The sequence below is a fragment of the Zootoca vivipara genome, chromosome 6 (genome assembly GCF_965207765.1).
Source record: "Zootoca vivipara chromosome 6, rZooViv2.hap1.1, whole genome shotgun sequence".
In the NCBI taxonomy this organism is placed as follows: domain Eukaryota; kingdom Metazoa; phylum Chordata; class Lepidosauria; order Squamata; family Lacertidae; genus Zootoca; species Zootoca vivipara.
This window is the reverse complement of record NC_142589.1, coordinates 51,360,785-51,378,453: the sequence shown is the minus strand read 5'-3', so window position 1 is coordinate 51,378,453 and position 17,669 is coordinate 51,360,785. Positions and strand designations below refer to the sequence as shown.

At 48.2% G+C, this 17,669-nt stretch overlaps 1 protein-coding gene across 3 annotated transcripts in view; it reads left to right on the top strand.

Moving 5' to 3' along the window:
• WDR59 (WD repeat domain 59) overlaps window positions 1-17,669 on the top strand; it is a 46,306-nt gene that overhangs the window by 14,965 nt on the left and 13,672 nt on the right. For 2 of the 3 annotated variants that reach the window (XM_035118626.3, XM_088672129.1), the window contains 13 exons: window positions 471-508; window positions 1,354-1,442; window positions 1,524-1,640; window positions 4,247-4,324; window positions 4,962-5,118; window positions 5,872-5,951; window positions 6,967-7,099; window positions 8,638-8,762; window positions 9,909-10,073; window positions 10,293-10,388; window positions 11,862-12,018; window positions 13,235-13,304; window positions 13,927-14,080. In XM_035118626.3, coding sequence (XP_034974517.3) covers window positions 471-508; window positions 1,354-1,442; window positions 1,524-1,640; window positions 4,247-4,324; window positions 4,962-5,118; window positions 5,872-5,951; window positions 6,967-7,099; window positions 8,638-8,762; window positions 9,909-10,073; window positions 10,293-10,388; window positions 11,862-12,018; window positions 13,235-13,304; window positions 13,927-14,080 — 1,459 coding nt within the window. Of the gene's footprint in view, window positions 1-470; window positions 509-1,353; window positions 1,443-1,523; window positions 1,641-4,246; window positions 4,325-4,961; window positions 5,119-5,871; window positions 5,952-6,966; window positions 7,100-8,637; window positions 8,763-9,908; window positions 10,074-10,292; window positions 10,389-11,861; window positions 12,019-13,234; window positions 13,305-13,926; window positions 14,081-16,188; window positions 16,246-17,669 lie in introns of all 3 variants that reach the window. The other variant, XM_088672130.1, reaches the window with a different exon arrangement.

Genomic DNA, 17,669 nt, shown 5'->3' with positions numbered 1-17,669 from the left:
TGTAAGGCCCCTGTGCATTCTGCACTTTGCCTCACTAGCATGGTCCTACCCCCCCCCATTGTGCAGAAGCTACCATGCAGCTGAGCTTCAGTTGTAGGAGCTGGAGGCAGCTGAATGATTCGCTATCTGCCTAGGTCAGTCGTTTTCAAATTCATTTCCATGAGAAATGTTCAACAAATGAAAGCTCAGAGTCCTCAACTGCAGAGAAGATTGCCTGCTCTGTCTGTGCAGTTTCCTGGACTGGCCCTCTTCTGTCCAGTTTTCTCTGGAGGCAAGTAATGCTGTTGCCTCTCGGTATCAGTTGTTACTGGTCAAAATGAGTGAAGTTTGTTGCCCTCAAAATGCAAAACTTACTGAGTGTATGAACTCTGTGTCTCCAGTTTTAAGTTGGAGAAGCAAAAATTGAGAGGCACTAACCTGAATGGAGAGGGAACAGCATGTATGCTTATGGTGGTATTGTTGTATTTTAGGGACACCCGGAAGCCTACTGTCTCACTTTCTGCCGTCGGTAAGTACCAGTTGGTTAGGCGGAATTTGTAATATTGGCATAATATTTCACTCGGTAGTTGGTGTTAAGTGTCCTGCAAAGAAGAGGTCTTGGCACTGGTTTCCAATAGCTCACAAGGTGTCCAACCTGTGGCATGCCTGTCACTATTGGAGCAGGCAGTAGCAGATCTGGCAATGGTATTAAGCAGCCTTCCTCAACCTGGCACCCTCCAGATGTCATACCCTACAACTCCCATCAGCCCCAACCAGCATGGTTGGGGCTGGTGGGAGTAGTAGCCCATAGTATGTGGAGGGCACCAGCTTGGGAGAGGCTAGCATAAAGTGTCTACTTCTGCCTCACCCAGACTTTCTTTATTTCAGCAGCATAATTTAGGACAGGGCAGAGGAGTCATTTTGTTGGTGTTCTCGCTAAGGCATTGTGATCCAGAGGTTTTGGCAATCTGCTGCAAATCACCTAGGAGTCTTCCAATAGAGCCCAATCTACCTTTTGCCTACACCTGCGATAACCTATTTTCCAAACTTGACCCATGCCCCACTTGCCCAGACAGTAGGCTGCAGATGAGCTGGTTTGGTTCTTGACTGCTCCCCTGGGCTGGCCTTCTGGAGTGGCTGTGCTGCACCCTGTAGCATTCCGTACTATGCCTCTGGTGACCACTCAATTTTTGAAAGCTCTTGGCCTATTCATTGTCAATTATTTGTGCCCAGCAAGATACAATACCCAGGATGGGCTTGATTTGACACCTCACTTGCATTTTCTGTGTTGTCGTCATACCCACCTGACCATACAACCTATTGGCATGTTGGTGTTCTTTTAAATTGTGTGTGTGTGCTCTGTTCCTTCTGCAGCTGGTGCCTCCCAGGTAAAATGGAATAAGAAGAATGCCCACTGCTTGGCAACCAGCCATGACGGGGATGTGCGCATTTGGGACAGGCGGGTGAGTCACTGTTGCTCCTCTAAGGGAAGATGGTTGTGGTCATCTCTTGTGCAAACTTTCAAATGAAATCTCTTCTTGCAGAAACCCGGCACTGCGGTGGAGTACTTGGCTGCTCATCTCTCTAAAATCCATGGCCTGGACTGGCACCCAGACAATGAGAACATATTGGCTACATCCAGCCAGGACAACTCTGTCAGGGTAGGTGGGTTTTGAGGGCCCTTAAGCCCAGTTCTGACATGGCGCTTACCATGTCAGAAATTCAGCCAATTTCAACTGGCTGAAATTGAACTTCACCAGCCAGGCAGGTGGAGAATTCCAGTTGTGCTGGTCCCTGCCAGTCTTCGCAGTCATTGTATGGGCACCATCCTGTTTTGAGGGAAGGGGTGTCCTGGTGAATAAGCAACCAGTCTTTTCCATGATACTTTCCCATACTCCTTGCTGCATGTCACAGTGTGTGACACTGCCACAGGCTAAAAAACCATTGCAGTCTTTGAGCACCTTTGCATTTTGTTTTGCAAATGCTGGATCTGCCAGTTTTTTTTTTGTTCTTAAATTTGTAAAGCTCCATCCATATGCAGTGACGCTGTGTGGTAGGTCGGACACGACTGGACCTGATGGTCAGGGGCCCCTTTACCTTTACCTTTAAATTTGTTTGTAAGGGACCCAGGTGGCGCTGTGGGTTAAATCACAGAGTCTAGGGCTTGCTGATCAGAAGGTCGGCGGTTCGAATCCCTGCAACGGGGTGAGCTCCCGTTGCTTGGTCCCAGCTCCTGCCCACCTAGCAGTTCGAAAGCACATCAAAGTGCAAGTAGATAAATAGGGACCGCTCCGGCGGGAAGGTAAACGGCATTTCCGTGCGCTGCTCTGGTTCGCCAGAAGCAGCTTTGTCATGCTTGCCACATGACCCGGAAGCTGTCTGCGGACAAACACCGGCTCCCTCGGCCTATAGAGCGAGATGAGCGCCGCAACCTCAGAGTCGGACACGACTGGACCTGATGGTCAGGGGCCCCTTCACCTTTACCTTTAAATTTGTTTGTAAAGCTCCATCCATATGCAGTGATGCTGTGTGGTAGCTTAGGCTGAGAGGTCAAAATGAGCTTCATGGCTGGCTGGAAACTTGAACCTTGTTCTCCCAGGTTACAGCCCAACACTCTTAACCACTGCAACATACTGGCATAACATAACCAGGGGTGACTCACCTGAGGCCCTCCAAGTGTAGTTGGACTCCAGTTCCCATCAGCCCCAGCCTAATGTGGCCAACAGGGGTGATGAGAGGCGAAGTCCAGCCACATTTGCAGGATCAGGCATTCCCCACCCCTGCTTGAAAGCATCATAGCTTAAGGTTGTTTATAGGACTTTATGGGTCATTGCTTTCATTTTTTAATTATACCTGGTAGCTTTCAGAGAGGTGGTATATTGAGTGCACTACTCTTACTTAGCTGTGTCTTTGGCCCCTAGCAAGAGGAGGGCAGCAGCATTTTGTTTCCAGACTGTTTTCAAGGCCAGCCCTCCGCAGAACATATTTACCGGTACATTAATGGTGGTGACAAGAGCTTTTTCCTCTGAGGAGGGCCCCAGGTGTGTATTCTGGTGTTGATTAAAAAGCATTCCCAGCTTCAGGTGCCTCCTGGGTATCTGGCAACCAGAACCAGGAAAGCCCCAAGATGTTATAGCTGTGTTTCCTGTAGCCAGGAGGCTTCTTTCAGATATGCACATGTCTTACTACTGCTAGAAAGTCCTGCCAATAGAAATAATAATAATAATAATTAATAATAATTTATTAATTATACCCCGCCCATCTGGCTGGGTTTCCCCAGCCACTCTGGGCGGCTTACAACAGAAAAATGAAATAAAACAATCTATTAAACATTAAAAGCCTCCCTAAACAGGTCTGCCTTCAGATGTCTTCTAAAAATCTGGTAGCTGTTTTTCTCTTTGACATCTGATGGGAGGGCGTTCCACAGGGCGGGCACCACCACCGAGAAGGCCCTCTGCCTGGTTCCCTGCAACTTGGCTTCTCGCAACAAGGGAACCGCCAGAAGGCCCTCGGTACTGGACCTCAGTGTCCGGGCAGAACGATGGGGGTGGAGACACTCCTTCAGGTATACTGGACCGAGGCCATTTAGGGCTTTAAAGGTCAGCACCAACACTTTGAATTGTGCTCGGAAACGTACTGGGAGCCAATGTAGATCTTTCACGACCAGTATTATGTGGTCTTGACGGCCGCTCCCAGTCACCAGTCTAGCTGTCGCATTCTGGATTAGTTGTAGTTTTCGGGTTACCTTCAAAGGTAGCCCCACATAGAGCGCATTGCAGTAGTCCAAGCGGGAGATAACCAGAGCATGCACCACTCTGGCGAGACAGTCTGCAGGCAGGTAGGGTCTCAGCCTGCGTACCAGATGGAGCTGATAGACAGCTGCCCGGGACACAAAGAATGGCCTCTGTGCCCCTTTCTTAGTGTGATTGACAGGGGAGTTATGGGTGAGGTTTATGGGCAAGCCAAGGGTGGTTTGTACCTTCAAATGATACATGGAGCAGGATTGGTCATCTTACTGTGGTACTTGATGCTGAAAGGGCAATGCGGAGCCCAGGTACTAAAAATCCTTCATGAATACCCCAGTCCTTCAGTGGGACGTTATTCTAAATAGCATATGTACACTTACTGAAGGCCAGAAGCCCTTGCCACTCTGGCCATGTTGTAGTGCTCTTGTTGTGCTGTGATCTCCCAGGTGTGTGTATGTTGCTGCTAGTAAGCATCCTCTTCCTCCTCCTCCTGAACTGGCTTATTATCTCTTTCGTTGAAGTTTTGGGATTATCGACAACCCCGAAAATACCTCAACATCCTGGGATGTCAGGTTCCTGTCTGGAAAGCCAGATACACGGTAAGGACAGAGCCCACCTGAGAAAGCTGGTAAGGCAAATGTTCAAAGAGAAAAAGCATATTTCTTTGTTTTCAGGTGATGCACATATGTATCTCAGCAGGGATGTCTTAAAAGAGGTTTTCCTCCTTTTCTCCCTTGCAGTGGGAATGACTCTTCTAAGTTAGCAAACTTAATCTAAGGTGTTTGTGTATCTCCTTCAGACAAATACATCCCACGCAAAAAAGAACCCTCCAACACTCCTAGGTTCACATGCTTACACCTATAATGATGTAAGACCCTCTTCTTCTCTGCCTCGTGGGTGGAGTAGGAAGTAGCAGAGGTGGCAGAGAGAACAGTAAATTAAGAGCATGAAACAACTTGAGAATGCAGCTTGCTTCACTCTCCACCCAAGAACCATAAGGAATAAAGCTTGTGAAAATCACTGAGGTTTGATACATTGGCACTGTTAATTAGCACAAGAGCTGGGCACACACGTAGGGGTGTTCCGCTAACTGTCAAGCATTTCAGATGTGATCACTCACACATTACAAAGATGCATGTGTATTGCCATGTTGTAACTTGTTTTGGTGGGGAAAAGGCAACTGAGAAACATTTCAGAGCTTCTGGACCTCCAACCTTCCCTTGTGACTTCTTCTAGCCTTTCAGCAATGGACTGGTGACAGTGATGGTGCCCCAGCTGCGGAGAGAGAACAGCCTCCTCCTCTGGAATGTCTTTGACCTGAACACGCCAGTCCACACCTTTGTCGGGCACGATGATGTTGTGCTAGAATTCCAGTGGCGGAAGCAGAAGGAAGGTGCGTGACAGATGCATCCTTCTCGTAGTGGCCTCAGTGTGCCTGCTGGCTCTCTGGCCCACAAAGCACAGAGGTGGCTTTGCTGCTTAAGGCCCTTTCTGGCTCTTTTCAGGCAGTGTGTTTTCAATTGCATTGCGTCTTCTCTGACTTCCCTCTCTGTGTCATGTCTCTCCATTCTTCAACTAGTTCATTTAAAATTAAATTGCAGTAAACCATAAGAGATCCCCCCCCACCAGTCTGCAACTGTATTCGCCGGGGGGGGGGGGGGCAGATCTGTGATGGCCAAAAGAAATTGAGAACTCTGGTCTAACTATGCAGAGCAAAATGCCATGCATGACACAAGCAGGGAAAGGATCTTGGGCGCTTGTGTCACAAATATTGGGCTTAAGCTGCATTTCACACAGACTTCAACTTTCCCATTCCTTTTATATCAAAGGAACATGGGCTGGTTTGAGCTCTTTGTATGTGATTTTTATTGAGTTTCAAAACATGTGAAACCAAAAGAATACGTACAGAAGTGAGTCTACAAGCAAAACCCAACATTGCCAGACATCATACAAAGATAATTTTAAATTCACCTGTCTCCCTCTCCCCCACCATTGAGAGAGCAAAAATGTGGGCCAAGCATTTACAATGAGTAAGTCCACCTCAAAGAAAAAACATCTCAAGCAGAGCACAGAGATACTCCTTCAAAATACCAGACCATCTCAAAAAAGCCAGAGCTTAAACTCTTTAATCTGGAATGCCTTTCAGGATCCAAGGACTACCAGCTGGTCACCTGGTCTCGAGATCAGACACTTCGGCTGTGGCGAGTTGATTGCCAGCTGCAACGGGTAAGTGGCAGGTGGCAGAGTCTTTCCTTTTTTGCTCAAAGTTGCAGATGTCAGAAACCAGAAAAACATGTATTTGCCAGCTAAATTGTCAGGTACCTCCTGTACCTGTTGTCCTGGGTCCATCTCCTGTTGTGGGGTTTTCTTTCTCTGCTTCTGTATCAAACCTCTTTCCTGTTCCTGACTTTATGGTGGTTTCAGCAGAATAAATCAAGCAAGTGGAACCCACCTTGAGAGTATCTAGATCAAACCTTTGCACTGGCAAAATCTCTTAATTCTGATAGAAGTTCATCACCTGCTTAAACATCAGCATGGAAGGACCATTACATTAGTGTCCTTGGCCAACGTCTTCATCATCCTACTGCTCTTAAAGAGTCAGGAAGCATTCCCTAAATCTAGCCTACAGCTGCCTCACTAAAACCTGGACCTTTTCTCCTTCCCTTCGGGGCCCTGATCAAGAGCTGCCTGTCTTCTTTTGGTGGTGTAGGTGGTGATGGTTCAGCAGTTGTGAAACACATAACTGTGTCCTTGTATCTTCTTTCCTCTAAGCCAGCATTCCTCAAACTGCAGTGTAATCTCCCTTTGCCCCCAACAGGAAGGGGGCATGCAAGGTGTGCCAGCAGGGAAGCTGTACCGTTTTGTCTACTTTTACAGATGATAAACCTATAAGCAAGCAAGGCTCAGAGTTTCCCAAAGTGTGGGTGGTGATCCCTTTGGGATGGTTGCAAGAAAGCAATAATGCAGGTGAAGTCTCTTGACTCTTGTGAGAATGTTGAAATGCTGCTAGGAGAGGGAGCATATTAGAGCTTACGGGGGGAAGCTGGTGTGGAGGTTATACGAACCAGGGCGAGGGTTATGCAGTGTGAAGCCAGTGAGGTCTCTAGACAGGGATGGTGCAGAAGTCCTAGCCAGCTTGCAACCGGGGGGGGGCATGTTTTCCAGTTGCACGTTGTTTGTTGTGCCACATCCATAGCTTGCTTTGTTTCTGCTTTGCTGCATTTGCTGCTTCTTGTTCCAGCTGTGCTCCAATGACCTCCTGGATGGGGTGGAGGAGCTCATCGATGGGATTTCTCTCCTGCCAGAGCCAGAAAAGGCCCTGCCTTCCCAAGACACTGAGCCCCAGCAAAATGCCAACCATGGAGAAGAGGAAGGTGAGGCGAGGGGGTGCCTGGGTGGTTTGTGGAGCTGGCAGACTCTCCTGTGCTTTGTTTTGCATGTCGCTCTGAGGATGCCTCCCTCAACCATGTCCCATTCCCTCCCAGTATTACTATTATTAATTCATAAATAAAGGGTGAGCTCCCGTTCCTCGGTCCCTGCTCCTGCCAACCTAGCAGTTCAAAAGCACATCAAGGGAAGGTAAACGGCATTTCCGTGTGCTGCTCTGGTTTCGCCATAAGCGGCTTAGTCATGCTGGCCACATGACCCGGAAAAACACTCTGCGGACAAACATCGGCTCCCTCGGCCAGTAAAGCGAGATGAGCACCGCAAGCCCAGAGTCGTTCGCGACTGGACTTAACTGTCAGGGGTCCTTTACTTTTACCTTTACCTGAACCTGAGGATACCTCCCTCAACCATGTCCCATTCCCTCCCAGTATTACTATTATTAATTCATAAATAAAGGTTACTAAAGGTTACTAGAAACAGTGGTCTTCAGCCATGCACCTGGCTAAACAGCTATGCTTTCTAATTCCTCCTGAAAATTAATAATGTTGGAGACAGGTGCACCTCGCTAGGGAGGGCACTCCAGAGCTGGCGAGCCATTACTGTAAAGGCCCTGTCACAGGGTCTGCCCTGCTACCCCTGGCTCTGTCTCTCAGTAGCTGCCTTGCCCTCCACCCTAACAGCCTCAGTGGGCACCAGCCACCACTGCAACCACCACAGATTCAAACGCAGTATGTCTACAGAGAAGATTACCAGCAACAGATCTGTGCTGAACAAGCAGAACATTTTGCAGGCAAGGGGGTTTCTACTTCAAAAGTAGAGATGGTACATAAGTTGCTGAAAGCAATTAAGCCATTGGTCTTCAGTGGATGCTACACAACATGCTCTGGTTGAGGGGGGGCACTTGTTAGTGAACGGAGTCTTCAGTGGGTGTTTGAATATCATAAAAGGGAGCAGGTGAATGGGTGGGAGTTGCACAGGTGAGGCTCCACAACATCAGGAAGGGCTCTGTCCTGAGTTACAAAGACTTGCCTACAGGAGTTGCTTACTCTCTGCAGGTGGCAACTGAGTTGCATATCTGGGCTTAGACCCTAGAAGAGGGTTTGGCAATGGTAGCCCTTGACTCATTTTAGGCAGGTGGCAAAGAGAAGAAGAGGTGGCAGAAAGTGTGAGGGGGGGAACGGGGGGGGGGTAGAAAAGGGGAAAGGGTTCTAGCTCCACCCTTTCCCGCTTTTGACCCACTGCTGGTGTTATGTAGACCCTGACAGAATGCTACTCTCAGGAGGAAAAGTTCCCCGCTTCAGCCTTCAAAGCACTGCTGAAGTATCAGAGCTTCAAAGAGTCCATCAGACTTCTATGAAGGAATAATCTTCCTATCTGCCCCTGTCCAATTCCACTCTAATTCTCTCCTCATCACCCCCAAATGCTTGGCACTTTCAGCTTGTTGCCCCACCTCTCCCTACTTTCTCTGACTGGGGCTGGGAGGAGGAGGGCACAGATCCTCAGCACTGCCTTCTCTCCCTGACAGCCTTGAAAGAAGACTCCCAGAAAAGTCTCCTGGTGGGGAAAAAGCTGGACCAGCTGGGGCTGCCTCAAACCTTGCAGCAGGAATTCTCTCTGATCAATGTGCAGATCCGAAACGTCAACATGGAGGTAGGTGAGGGAGGAGCCATGTCCTCCTGTTGGGCGTGCTTTTGCTTGAGAGGGTGGAATTCACAACACCCTGTCTGCTGCTGGGTGGGGATCGTTTGTCCTCTTCTGGCAGGCTGCCTTTCTTAGGCCATGACACTCCTTGACAGGCCAAGGGAATGGTCTGCAGAGACTTCCCTGGCAGGGTTGCATCCATGAGGTCCTCACTTTCTGGAGTATCTCTTAAGCAGAAAGCAGGGGAGGGGGGAGAGAACGTGGAAGCAGCCAGCCCAAATACTGAGTTGTAACCAGTGTTCTTACTTAGAATAGACCCATTGATATTAATGGTCATGACTCATTGAGGCCCCCTGATTTTAGTGGGTCTGGCCAGAGTAGATCTGTAACATTGTTTTCAGCCATCCTCACCTTGAGTTCCATCTGCTTCTGGTGGTGAATTTGCTTGTTTCCTTATAAAACACATTTCATTTACTTTTCCAAATTTGCTTTAAGCAGTATACAAAATCTGTTTTTGAAGTCTAAGGAAGAAGATACATTTGTTAAAACAAAGTTTGAGCCTTCAGGCAAGAACTTCATTTAAATTATTTGCTAAATATGTACTTTAAGTGTAGCAACAACAATAGCAGCAGGTTACAAATGGACCAAATATGCTTAACAAAAAGAAATGAAACTTGGAACCTTCTATGATAATAACAATAATGATGATCAAGAGAGGCTGGTTCAGTAGGCTGAATAGGGCGCTGCCCCACCAAGCTCGGTCTCCCACAGCCAGCCAGCCCCCCAGCCAACTTTTCTTACAACCAGTCTAGGTGATAGGACTGGCTGTCAACTTCCTCCTTAGTCTCTGTGTTGACCTTACAGAACTCAGCAAAAAGGAGGATGGGGACAATTCTAGAACCACTTGGCTCAGCCCACCATTTGCTCTGGTCTCCTACTGTTAGTCTCCCTGCCTTCCACCAATAGAATCCAATTCCAATGGGTTCCAGCCGCCACTGAGGATGATGATTATTGCAGGGTCCAGGTTATATTTCACGTGGTTGAGTTTGGTCCCCTTGCAGGCCTCCACTGTTCCTTGAAGTAGGTCAGTGCAATTGGATCCACTAACAAAACATTCTCCTAACATCTCCTCTGTTCCTCCATTGGCTTTGGCAGATGGATGCCGTAAATCGTAGCTGCACCGTCTCTGTGCACTGCAGCAACCACAGGGTCAAGATGCTGGTGATGTTCCCTGCTCAGTATCCCAACAATGCTGCCCCCTCCTTCCAGTTTGTCAATCAGACCACCATCCCCTCCACCATGAAGGCCAAGCTGCTGAAGGTGGGTCTGCAAGCAAGCAACTCTGGCAGGTGGGGTGGCTGAAGGCTGTAGAGGTCCGGGAACAGGGAGGGTCTCCACATTGGCTGCCTACCCATGAATTCTGTCCCGAGGAACCCTCAGTCCTGGAGCCTTGATCATTGTTTGAGTGTGTGGAGAAGCTGTGTGTGTGTGTATTCATGACCCAGACTATTCACATAGTATGCGGGGGGCCTCTTGCAGATCCTGAAGGACACTTCCATGCAGAAAGTGAAACGGAATCAGTGCTGCCTGGAGCCCTGTCTGCGCCAGTTGGTCTCCTGTCTGGAATCTGTTGTGGTAGGAAATGGCTTTCAGCGCCAACCTGTCTTCTCATTTTGCCCTAGTCTCCTTGATCTTTGTTTGGGGAAAAAACTCCTAGTATCCCTTTTTTCTTTACAAATCCAGAGCGGTTTACAACAGATTTTAAAACTTGTCCATAGTAGCTTTCCATGCTTTCAGTTTTTAGCATTGTACTGCTAAAGCAGAAGCATAGAAACCACATTAGGCAGAGGTGCCAAAATTTGCCTGTCCACAGGGAGGGGCGGCTCTGATTCTCAAGCTGGCTGGCCCTTGTGACTGGCATGTGGGTTGCTGCAGAGGCCGGGTAGCAGGTTTCTCATCTTATGAATGTTCTGATTCCTGCTTTGCAAAACATTTTGTGCCACTGACAGGAAATGTTCCTCAAACCCAAAGGGGGCATATTCCACTGCCCTCTGCTCCTTTCTGTAAACCAGAAACCAGTCATGGAACTTGCATGCTCTGTGGCAGAGGACTGGGCTCCCAGGAACAGCACCTCTGTGCACCTCTGCTGTGGGATTTGGAAGTGCTTTGAAATCCCCATCTAAAAGTGCCCTTAAGCCTTAAGAACTAGGCCCTGGTTGGCCACAAAGTGTTGATGCCTCCCTTGGCCTTGTTCTCCCACCACTGTGGCGAATGCTTTTTGATTTAGGAAGAGAGCCTCCTTAGGGACCACAATAGAAAATGGCAACAACAAATGGTGTATCTGGGTTCATTCTGCTGCCTTCCAGTCCTAAGAGACAGCTCTCCATTTACTCTGTGCTTTTTCCTTTTTAAAGCAGAAAGCTGGCTGGTGCTGAGTTTCTGCATGTGGTGACAAGACACTCAATTCCCACATGAGTAGCGTGATTGCAGACCAGGGGGAATAGCAGCCCTGCTGTACCTTGCAGTTAAAAATACACAATGATAGTGGTCCCTAGATAACAGTGTATGCAAGACAAAAAGATCCAAAATATGAAAATGATACTGTATTGAACTCTTAAGAACATGTACATGAAACTGATACATAATGTTGCAGTTAAACAACAGGATAGTAATATATATATAAGAAGACTCAACACTGGTTGAAAGTCTGTTTTGTCTAATTGGTTGTTTTCAATTCTGCCTGAGAAATCTACTGTCCTTAGAGTAGTAATGCTACTCCTGTGTTCCTTCACTTTAAACATGGCAAACTGGGAAAGGACCTGGCTGACCCTGCAGGCCTGCGCAGTAATGTAGGAAAGTGCCTGATCCCAGCTCATACTGTGTCCATCCATCCCCATGTTGCTTCCTGTGATTGGCAGCAGCCCTCTGGAGCTTCAGACAGAAAGAACTTTCTGGGATAGCTTTAACTGGGGTTGCCAGAGATAGAACCTGGGACTGCCTGCCTGCAACACATGCACTCTATTGGCATGTTGGTGTTTCAGTATGAAAGCCCAGTTGTCAAGATGATGGGTTCCATGCATGCAACTCTTAATCTGTTTTCTGTTTCAGAACCAGGAGGACAGCTCCTCCAGCAACCCCTATGCGCTCCCAAACTCCGTCACACCGCCCTTGCCAACATTCCCCAGGGTCTCGAATGCTTACGGCTCCTATCAGGATTCCAACATCCCATTTCCACGCACCTCTGGAGCCAGGTTTTGTGGGGCAGGTTGGTAGACTCTTAAGCATGTGAGGCTAGAGAAGGGCAGGGAAATGGTCAGGGCTCCCAGCTCGGATCTTATCAGAGCTTTCCACCAAGAGGAGAAGGGTGTGAGTGAGTGTGGCAAGGGTGTACACCACTGTGCCCTCACCCCCTTTCCCTTTGCCTGCACAGCAAGCTGTTGCTACAGTGCTGTCGCTGCAGCACCAGAAAACCTGCCCTCAAAATGAGGGAGCCAATTTACATGGTTTGCGGACAACCCTACAAACAAATTGACATGAGTGCATATTATTTGAGTGCATATTCTAGGTTTCTAGTTACAGGATTAGGTTCCCTTTCCTCCAGTTTATTTACTAATCTATTTATATAGCAAGGGAGCAAATTTCTATGTATTTTTTTTAAAGGAAAAGCTATTTGAGACAGAATAAGATTCATGATTTTGTCAGGGGTTAGGGAAGGCTTGGGTGTTACACTGGCCAAAGGAGCTGCATCCTACCAAACACCGATTTTAAGCCCTTAACAAATTTGCCCCTCAGATTTGCTGAGTAAAACATGCATGCTTATAAAACAGTTCTTTCTTGTAAAGAAAAGCAGAAAATGGGTAGAATTGCCTAATCTTTAGCAAAGTGGTAGCAGCTTAAGAAACTAACCCTGGACAAAGCCCAAATTAGAGCAATGGTATTCAGACTTCTGTGCTCAGGGAGCAAATTCCCCACCCATTTGTCAGCTATGGAATCTTTGCATGTGGACAAGAATTCTTGACAGCATTCTAGAGGACAGTGCAACCTCCCGCCCCCACTTTTGATTTCTGGGCAGTTGTGGGAGCATGATAATGCTTGGCTTGCTATGTGTCCCTAGGCTAAATACGAGCCATGCATTTGACATCTAGTATAGAAGTTGCAGGTTGGACAGATATGCCTTTATTTGAACTGTGTGATTAATTCTGTCTGCAAGATATGGGGGAAAGGAAAAGTGCAGCAAGGGGTCAAAGCCCTTGACCACTGCAGATCTTGGCTGGCCCTGTCAGATTCTATCTCGCCTTGACCTCAGGCTTTACAGTACTGCATTGTGTGCTTGGTCAGAATTGCAGAATAGACACAAGCCTGATTAAAGCTGCCTTCCTGTGGGAAGACACTTAAATAACCATCCTTTCTAACTATAGAAGTGGTACCAGCTTTTACTTTAGAAGCTGTGTTCTTCAGTGCAGGATCTCTCTTCTTCACAGGGTACTTGGTGTACTTCACACGACCCATGACGATGCACCGCACAGTCTCCCCTACAGAACCAACCCCCCGGTAAGTACGTGGGTAGCTGCAGGAAATGACTCAGCAGCAAGAGGTGTGCTCATGCCAATGCCCAGGCTCCTCTTCCTCTTCTCTGAATGAGGGAGGTGGAGTTTCAGTTTTGGCTATTGGAATGACCCATGACTCAGTAGAAACACATATGCTTTGCCTATAGAAGGTCCCAGGTTCATTCCTGGGGTTCTCGGGTACCAGGGCCAGGAAGAATTTGTGCCTGAGACTTTAGGAAAGCATTATCGCCCAGAGTGGACTGTAGTGTGCTAGATAGAACAGGGGTCACCAACATGGTGCCCATAGGTACACATGCACCCTCGGAGGCCTTCCCAGGTTTCCATAGGGTCCCCTCCACTGCTGAGAATTTAGTCTTGAAAGAACCATCCTATTGTATAGAATAGGTTGTGTTGTGTGTGATGCTGCCATAATAGTTTCTCAGGTTTGCAAATGTGCCCACGGGCCCTAAACCTTTGGCAAGCTCTAGGATAGACCAATGGCCTGACTCAGTGTATGACCGTTTCCTATGCTTCTGCTGTGCCCTTTGCCTCAATCCCTGCTTCCTGTGGTGCTGCATGGGACTGACGGTTAGCTCAGCTTTCAGGAATGTGTATCTTGTGTTCAGATCCCTGTCGGCCCTCTCAGCCTACCATAGTGGCCTCATCACTCCCATGAAGATCCGTACAGAGACCCCTGGCAACCTGCGCTTGTACGGTGGGAGCCCTACACGCAACGAGAAGGAGCAGGTCTCCATCAGTTCCTTCTACTATAAGGAGAGGGTAAGTGTATGGTCTGTGGAGCTTCCTCACTGCCTCATTTTCAGCCATTTATGCTTGTTGGAGATCATTGCCCTTAACAGCACTCTTGCAGGGTGGAGGGCAGGGTTTGCCTGTCCTGTAACAGAAGCCCAAGGGGACACCTTGGATGAGCTGTGCTGCTGGCTCTCTTTGGGATGCTCTTGATTTTAGATGATGCTTCCTTCGCTAGCATTATGCCTTCACTTACTGGAAAAGACCAGCTATCTGCAATTAGGGACTTGTCCAGCTGCTAGGTTTTTTATGCATCTGAGTGGTCCTTGGGTGGACCATGCAAGAATTCTATAGGGGTGCCTGACAGCTCTGTGGATTGCTGTGTGCAAGCAATCTGGACTGACTGTGTGGCACAAGAGGGCAGGCTTTTTACACTTGGGTCACACTGGGGTCCATCAGGGAGCATGGAAATCTGCCAACCCCCTGGGTTGCAAAGGCTATGACATTGCCTCCTGCTCCCCGCTTACTTGAGAGCTGGGCTTGTTGACTGGCTCATGCTAAGCACCTCCACTTGCCAGAGATACTGGTTGGCTGTCCCAGGGCAGACTTACCACATCCAGTTCCTGTCCACTTTGGAAGAGCTTGAATGGCCCTTATTTAATGAAACCCCATAGGACACAGCTGTGACTACCTTCTTGGGAGAGCAGAGTTCCCCACGCCATCATATACGGTGGCCTAAAATGACGATCTTGAGAGTGAGCCAAAAAATACTTAGCTGATGCACTTAGAATCGGGGCTTGGGGCTCTTTGAGCTGGTCACACTAGGCTCAACTTCCCCAGTGCTATCAGCAGCTAGCAGCTTCACAAAACCTGATGCAGCAGAAAGAGACCCTCTCCCCAGCATGGCATGTGCCACTTTGAGCCAGCCAGGTTCCCCGAAGGCTGAGTTTGCAGGGGTCTCAGTTTGGAAGGAGTCTTTTAGCTCTTGAAGCTGTATCTAGTCCTGCCTATTTTGGGGCCTTTTGGGGATTGAAATGCACAGGGACTGGGAAGCCCAACTGACAGGGTGGTTTTATAGTGTTGAAATAAAACAGAGTTGCACAGGGCTTTTCCCTGTGGCAAATTCTTGTGCTCTTGGGTCAGTAATTGAGTATTTAATCTGAATCATGAGAAGCATATTGTAGGGAAGCAGTGTGTGAAATGCCAGCACCCCAGAAGCTATCCATGCTGCCTGGATAGGTGGAGGGATTGGCACAGGCTGAGGGCTCTTCACACCCAGATGCTGAACATTTGCTGTGCACTGATGGGGGTCATCTGAGCTCCCTTTCTTAGCAGCTAATTATTTTCTCGTGTGGGTTAAATTAGCCACAGGAGAAAAGAGATAAGGAAAGGGAAACAACCACCTGAGTGTTGTAGCCAGCAGGACCTTCCTGCCTGTGTATTTGACTGCTCTGTGTCTCATAGGACGCAGAAGACTCAAGGCCTCTGACCTCAGTGTCACTGTCAGCAGCGCTAGTTGCATGAGACACTTCCTTTTCCGCAGTGAGAGAGGATCAGGGGTGGGGAACCTGTGCCCCTCCAACTGTGGTTGGACTTCTGCTCCCATCTCCCTTGACCATTAGCCATGCTGGCCTGGACTGATGGGAGAATTGGGAGTCCAGTAACATCTGGAGGGCCACAGGTTTGCCTATCCCTGGAATAGAGGATTGATATAAGGACCAGCTAGGATTCATATGACATCTTGGGGAAACTTGCTTCTGTTGTGCTTTTTTGTGGGAAGTGGTCATGAGTATGTTTCGTATGTAGAGGGCCACAAGTTCAGCCCCTGCAATGGCAGATTGCAGGCTTTTGTCTGCAACTTGGGAGAGGTGCTGGGTCTCAGAGTAGATAGCACTGTGTCACTCCTCTAGAGGGCCGACTTTTCCATCTTTCCTGGGCTGAATCAGAATATGGAGGCCCTTGGCTGCCCTGGAATGGCACATCTCTGACTGGTCCACAGCTGGCCTCTGCCCTTGGTGCTGCACGGGGTCCCTTGGCTCATGAGTTTCTCAGCTCTGTGTTCTTTTCTTCCTCTTCTTCTCTCAACGGCTCACCTTCTTCCCTCCTTCCCATCCTGGGCATAACATTCTCATGCACAGATGTCGCCTTGCTCTGCCAGACGGCGTTGGTCCATACAAGCAATTAACGACTTCCCGGTACTGTTTGCTGTGTTACTCCTGCCCTTGACTGTCTGCTCCCCATGGGCCCAAGAATAACCTGCCACCTGCCTGGCTTTGCGTAACCCAGACTGTAGCTGGGGAGACAACTGACTTGGGTGGGTGGAGGAATCAGGGAGCAGTGGGGGGGGGCATCCTGTGCTTATGTGAGGTGGTACTTCAGAGTTGGTTGTGTTTTCTAGGACAACCAGGATGATTATATATCTTTAATGCTTGGTGCTAATTGGAGCAAGATAATACTCTGCCTTGGTCAGACCCCACCTGGAGTCCCGTAACCAATTCTGGCCACCACAGTTTAAGAAGGATATTGACAAGTTGGAGTTTGTGTAGAGGAGGATGAGCAAGTTGATAAAGGGCCTGGAAACCAGGCCTTATGAGGAGTGGTTGAGGGAGTTATGGATATTTAGCCTGAAGAAGAGAAGATTGAGAGGTGATATTATAGCCATCTTCAAATATCTGAAGGGCTGTCAGATGGAGAATGGAGTAAGCTTGTTTTCTGCTGCTTCAGACCTGAACCAGTGGATTCAAATTTCAAGAAAGTAGATTCTGTCTCAACATAAAGAAGAACTTTCTGAGAGTAAGAGCTATTTGACAGTGGAATGGATTACCTCAGAAGGTCGTGAACTGTCCTTCATTGGAAGTTTTTTAACAAATGGATGGCCATCTCTCAGGGATCCTATCTCAACGGATAGGAAGTGCCTACAGAGGGTGGTGAATACAGCACAAGTTATTATTGCCAGTCCCATGAATCTGCTGGATAACATCGCGGAAGACTGTTGCCTCAGGAGAGTGAGGAAAATTCTTAGGGATGATTCATACCCTGGCTGGCACTTTTTTGATCTCCTGCCCTCGGGCAGAAGATAAAGAACAGGCATTCCCAAACTTCGGCCCTCCAGATGTTTTGGACTACAATTCCCATCTTCCCTGACCACTGGTCCTGTTAGCTAGGGATCATGGGAGTTGTAGGCCAAAACATCTGGAGGGCCGCAGTTTGGGGATGCCTGATATAGAAGCATGATTAGTCGCACCAACAGGGTAAAGAACAGCTTCCATCCGTGGGCTCTTAGGCTGCTGAATGAAAAGATAACAACAGGGCAACTGACTTTCGGGTTTGGTGGGTGTGAGTATTTTAATGTTTGCTGGAAGCCGCCCAGAGTGGCAGGGGAAGCCCAGCCAGATGGGTGGGGTATAAATAAATTATTATTATTATTATTATTATTATTATTATTATTATTAAACGAGGGGAATTAAGACTAAGAGAGCTGAGTGGGGGTGCTCGTGTAATCTCACTGTATACAAGTTGTACAAGTGACAATAAAGTATTTCAATTTCAATTCAATTCTTTAGTTGTGATTCCTGCATTGGATGGAGTAGCCGATGAATAGGCTCTCTGACAGGGATGA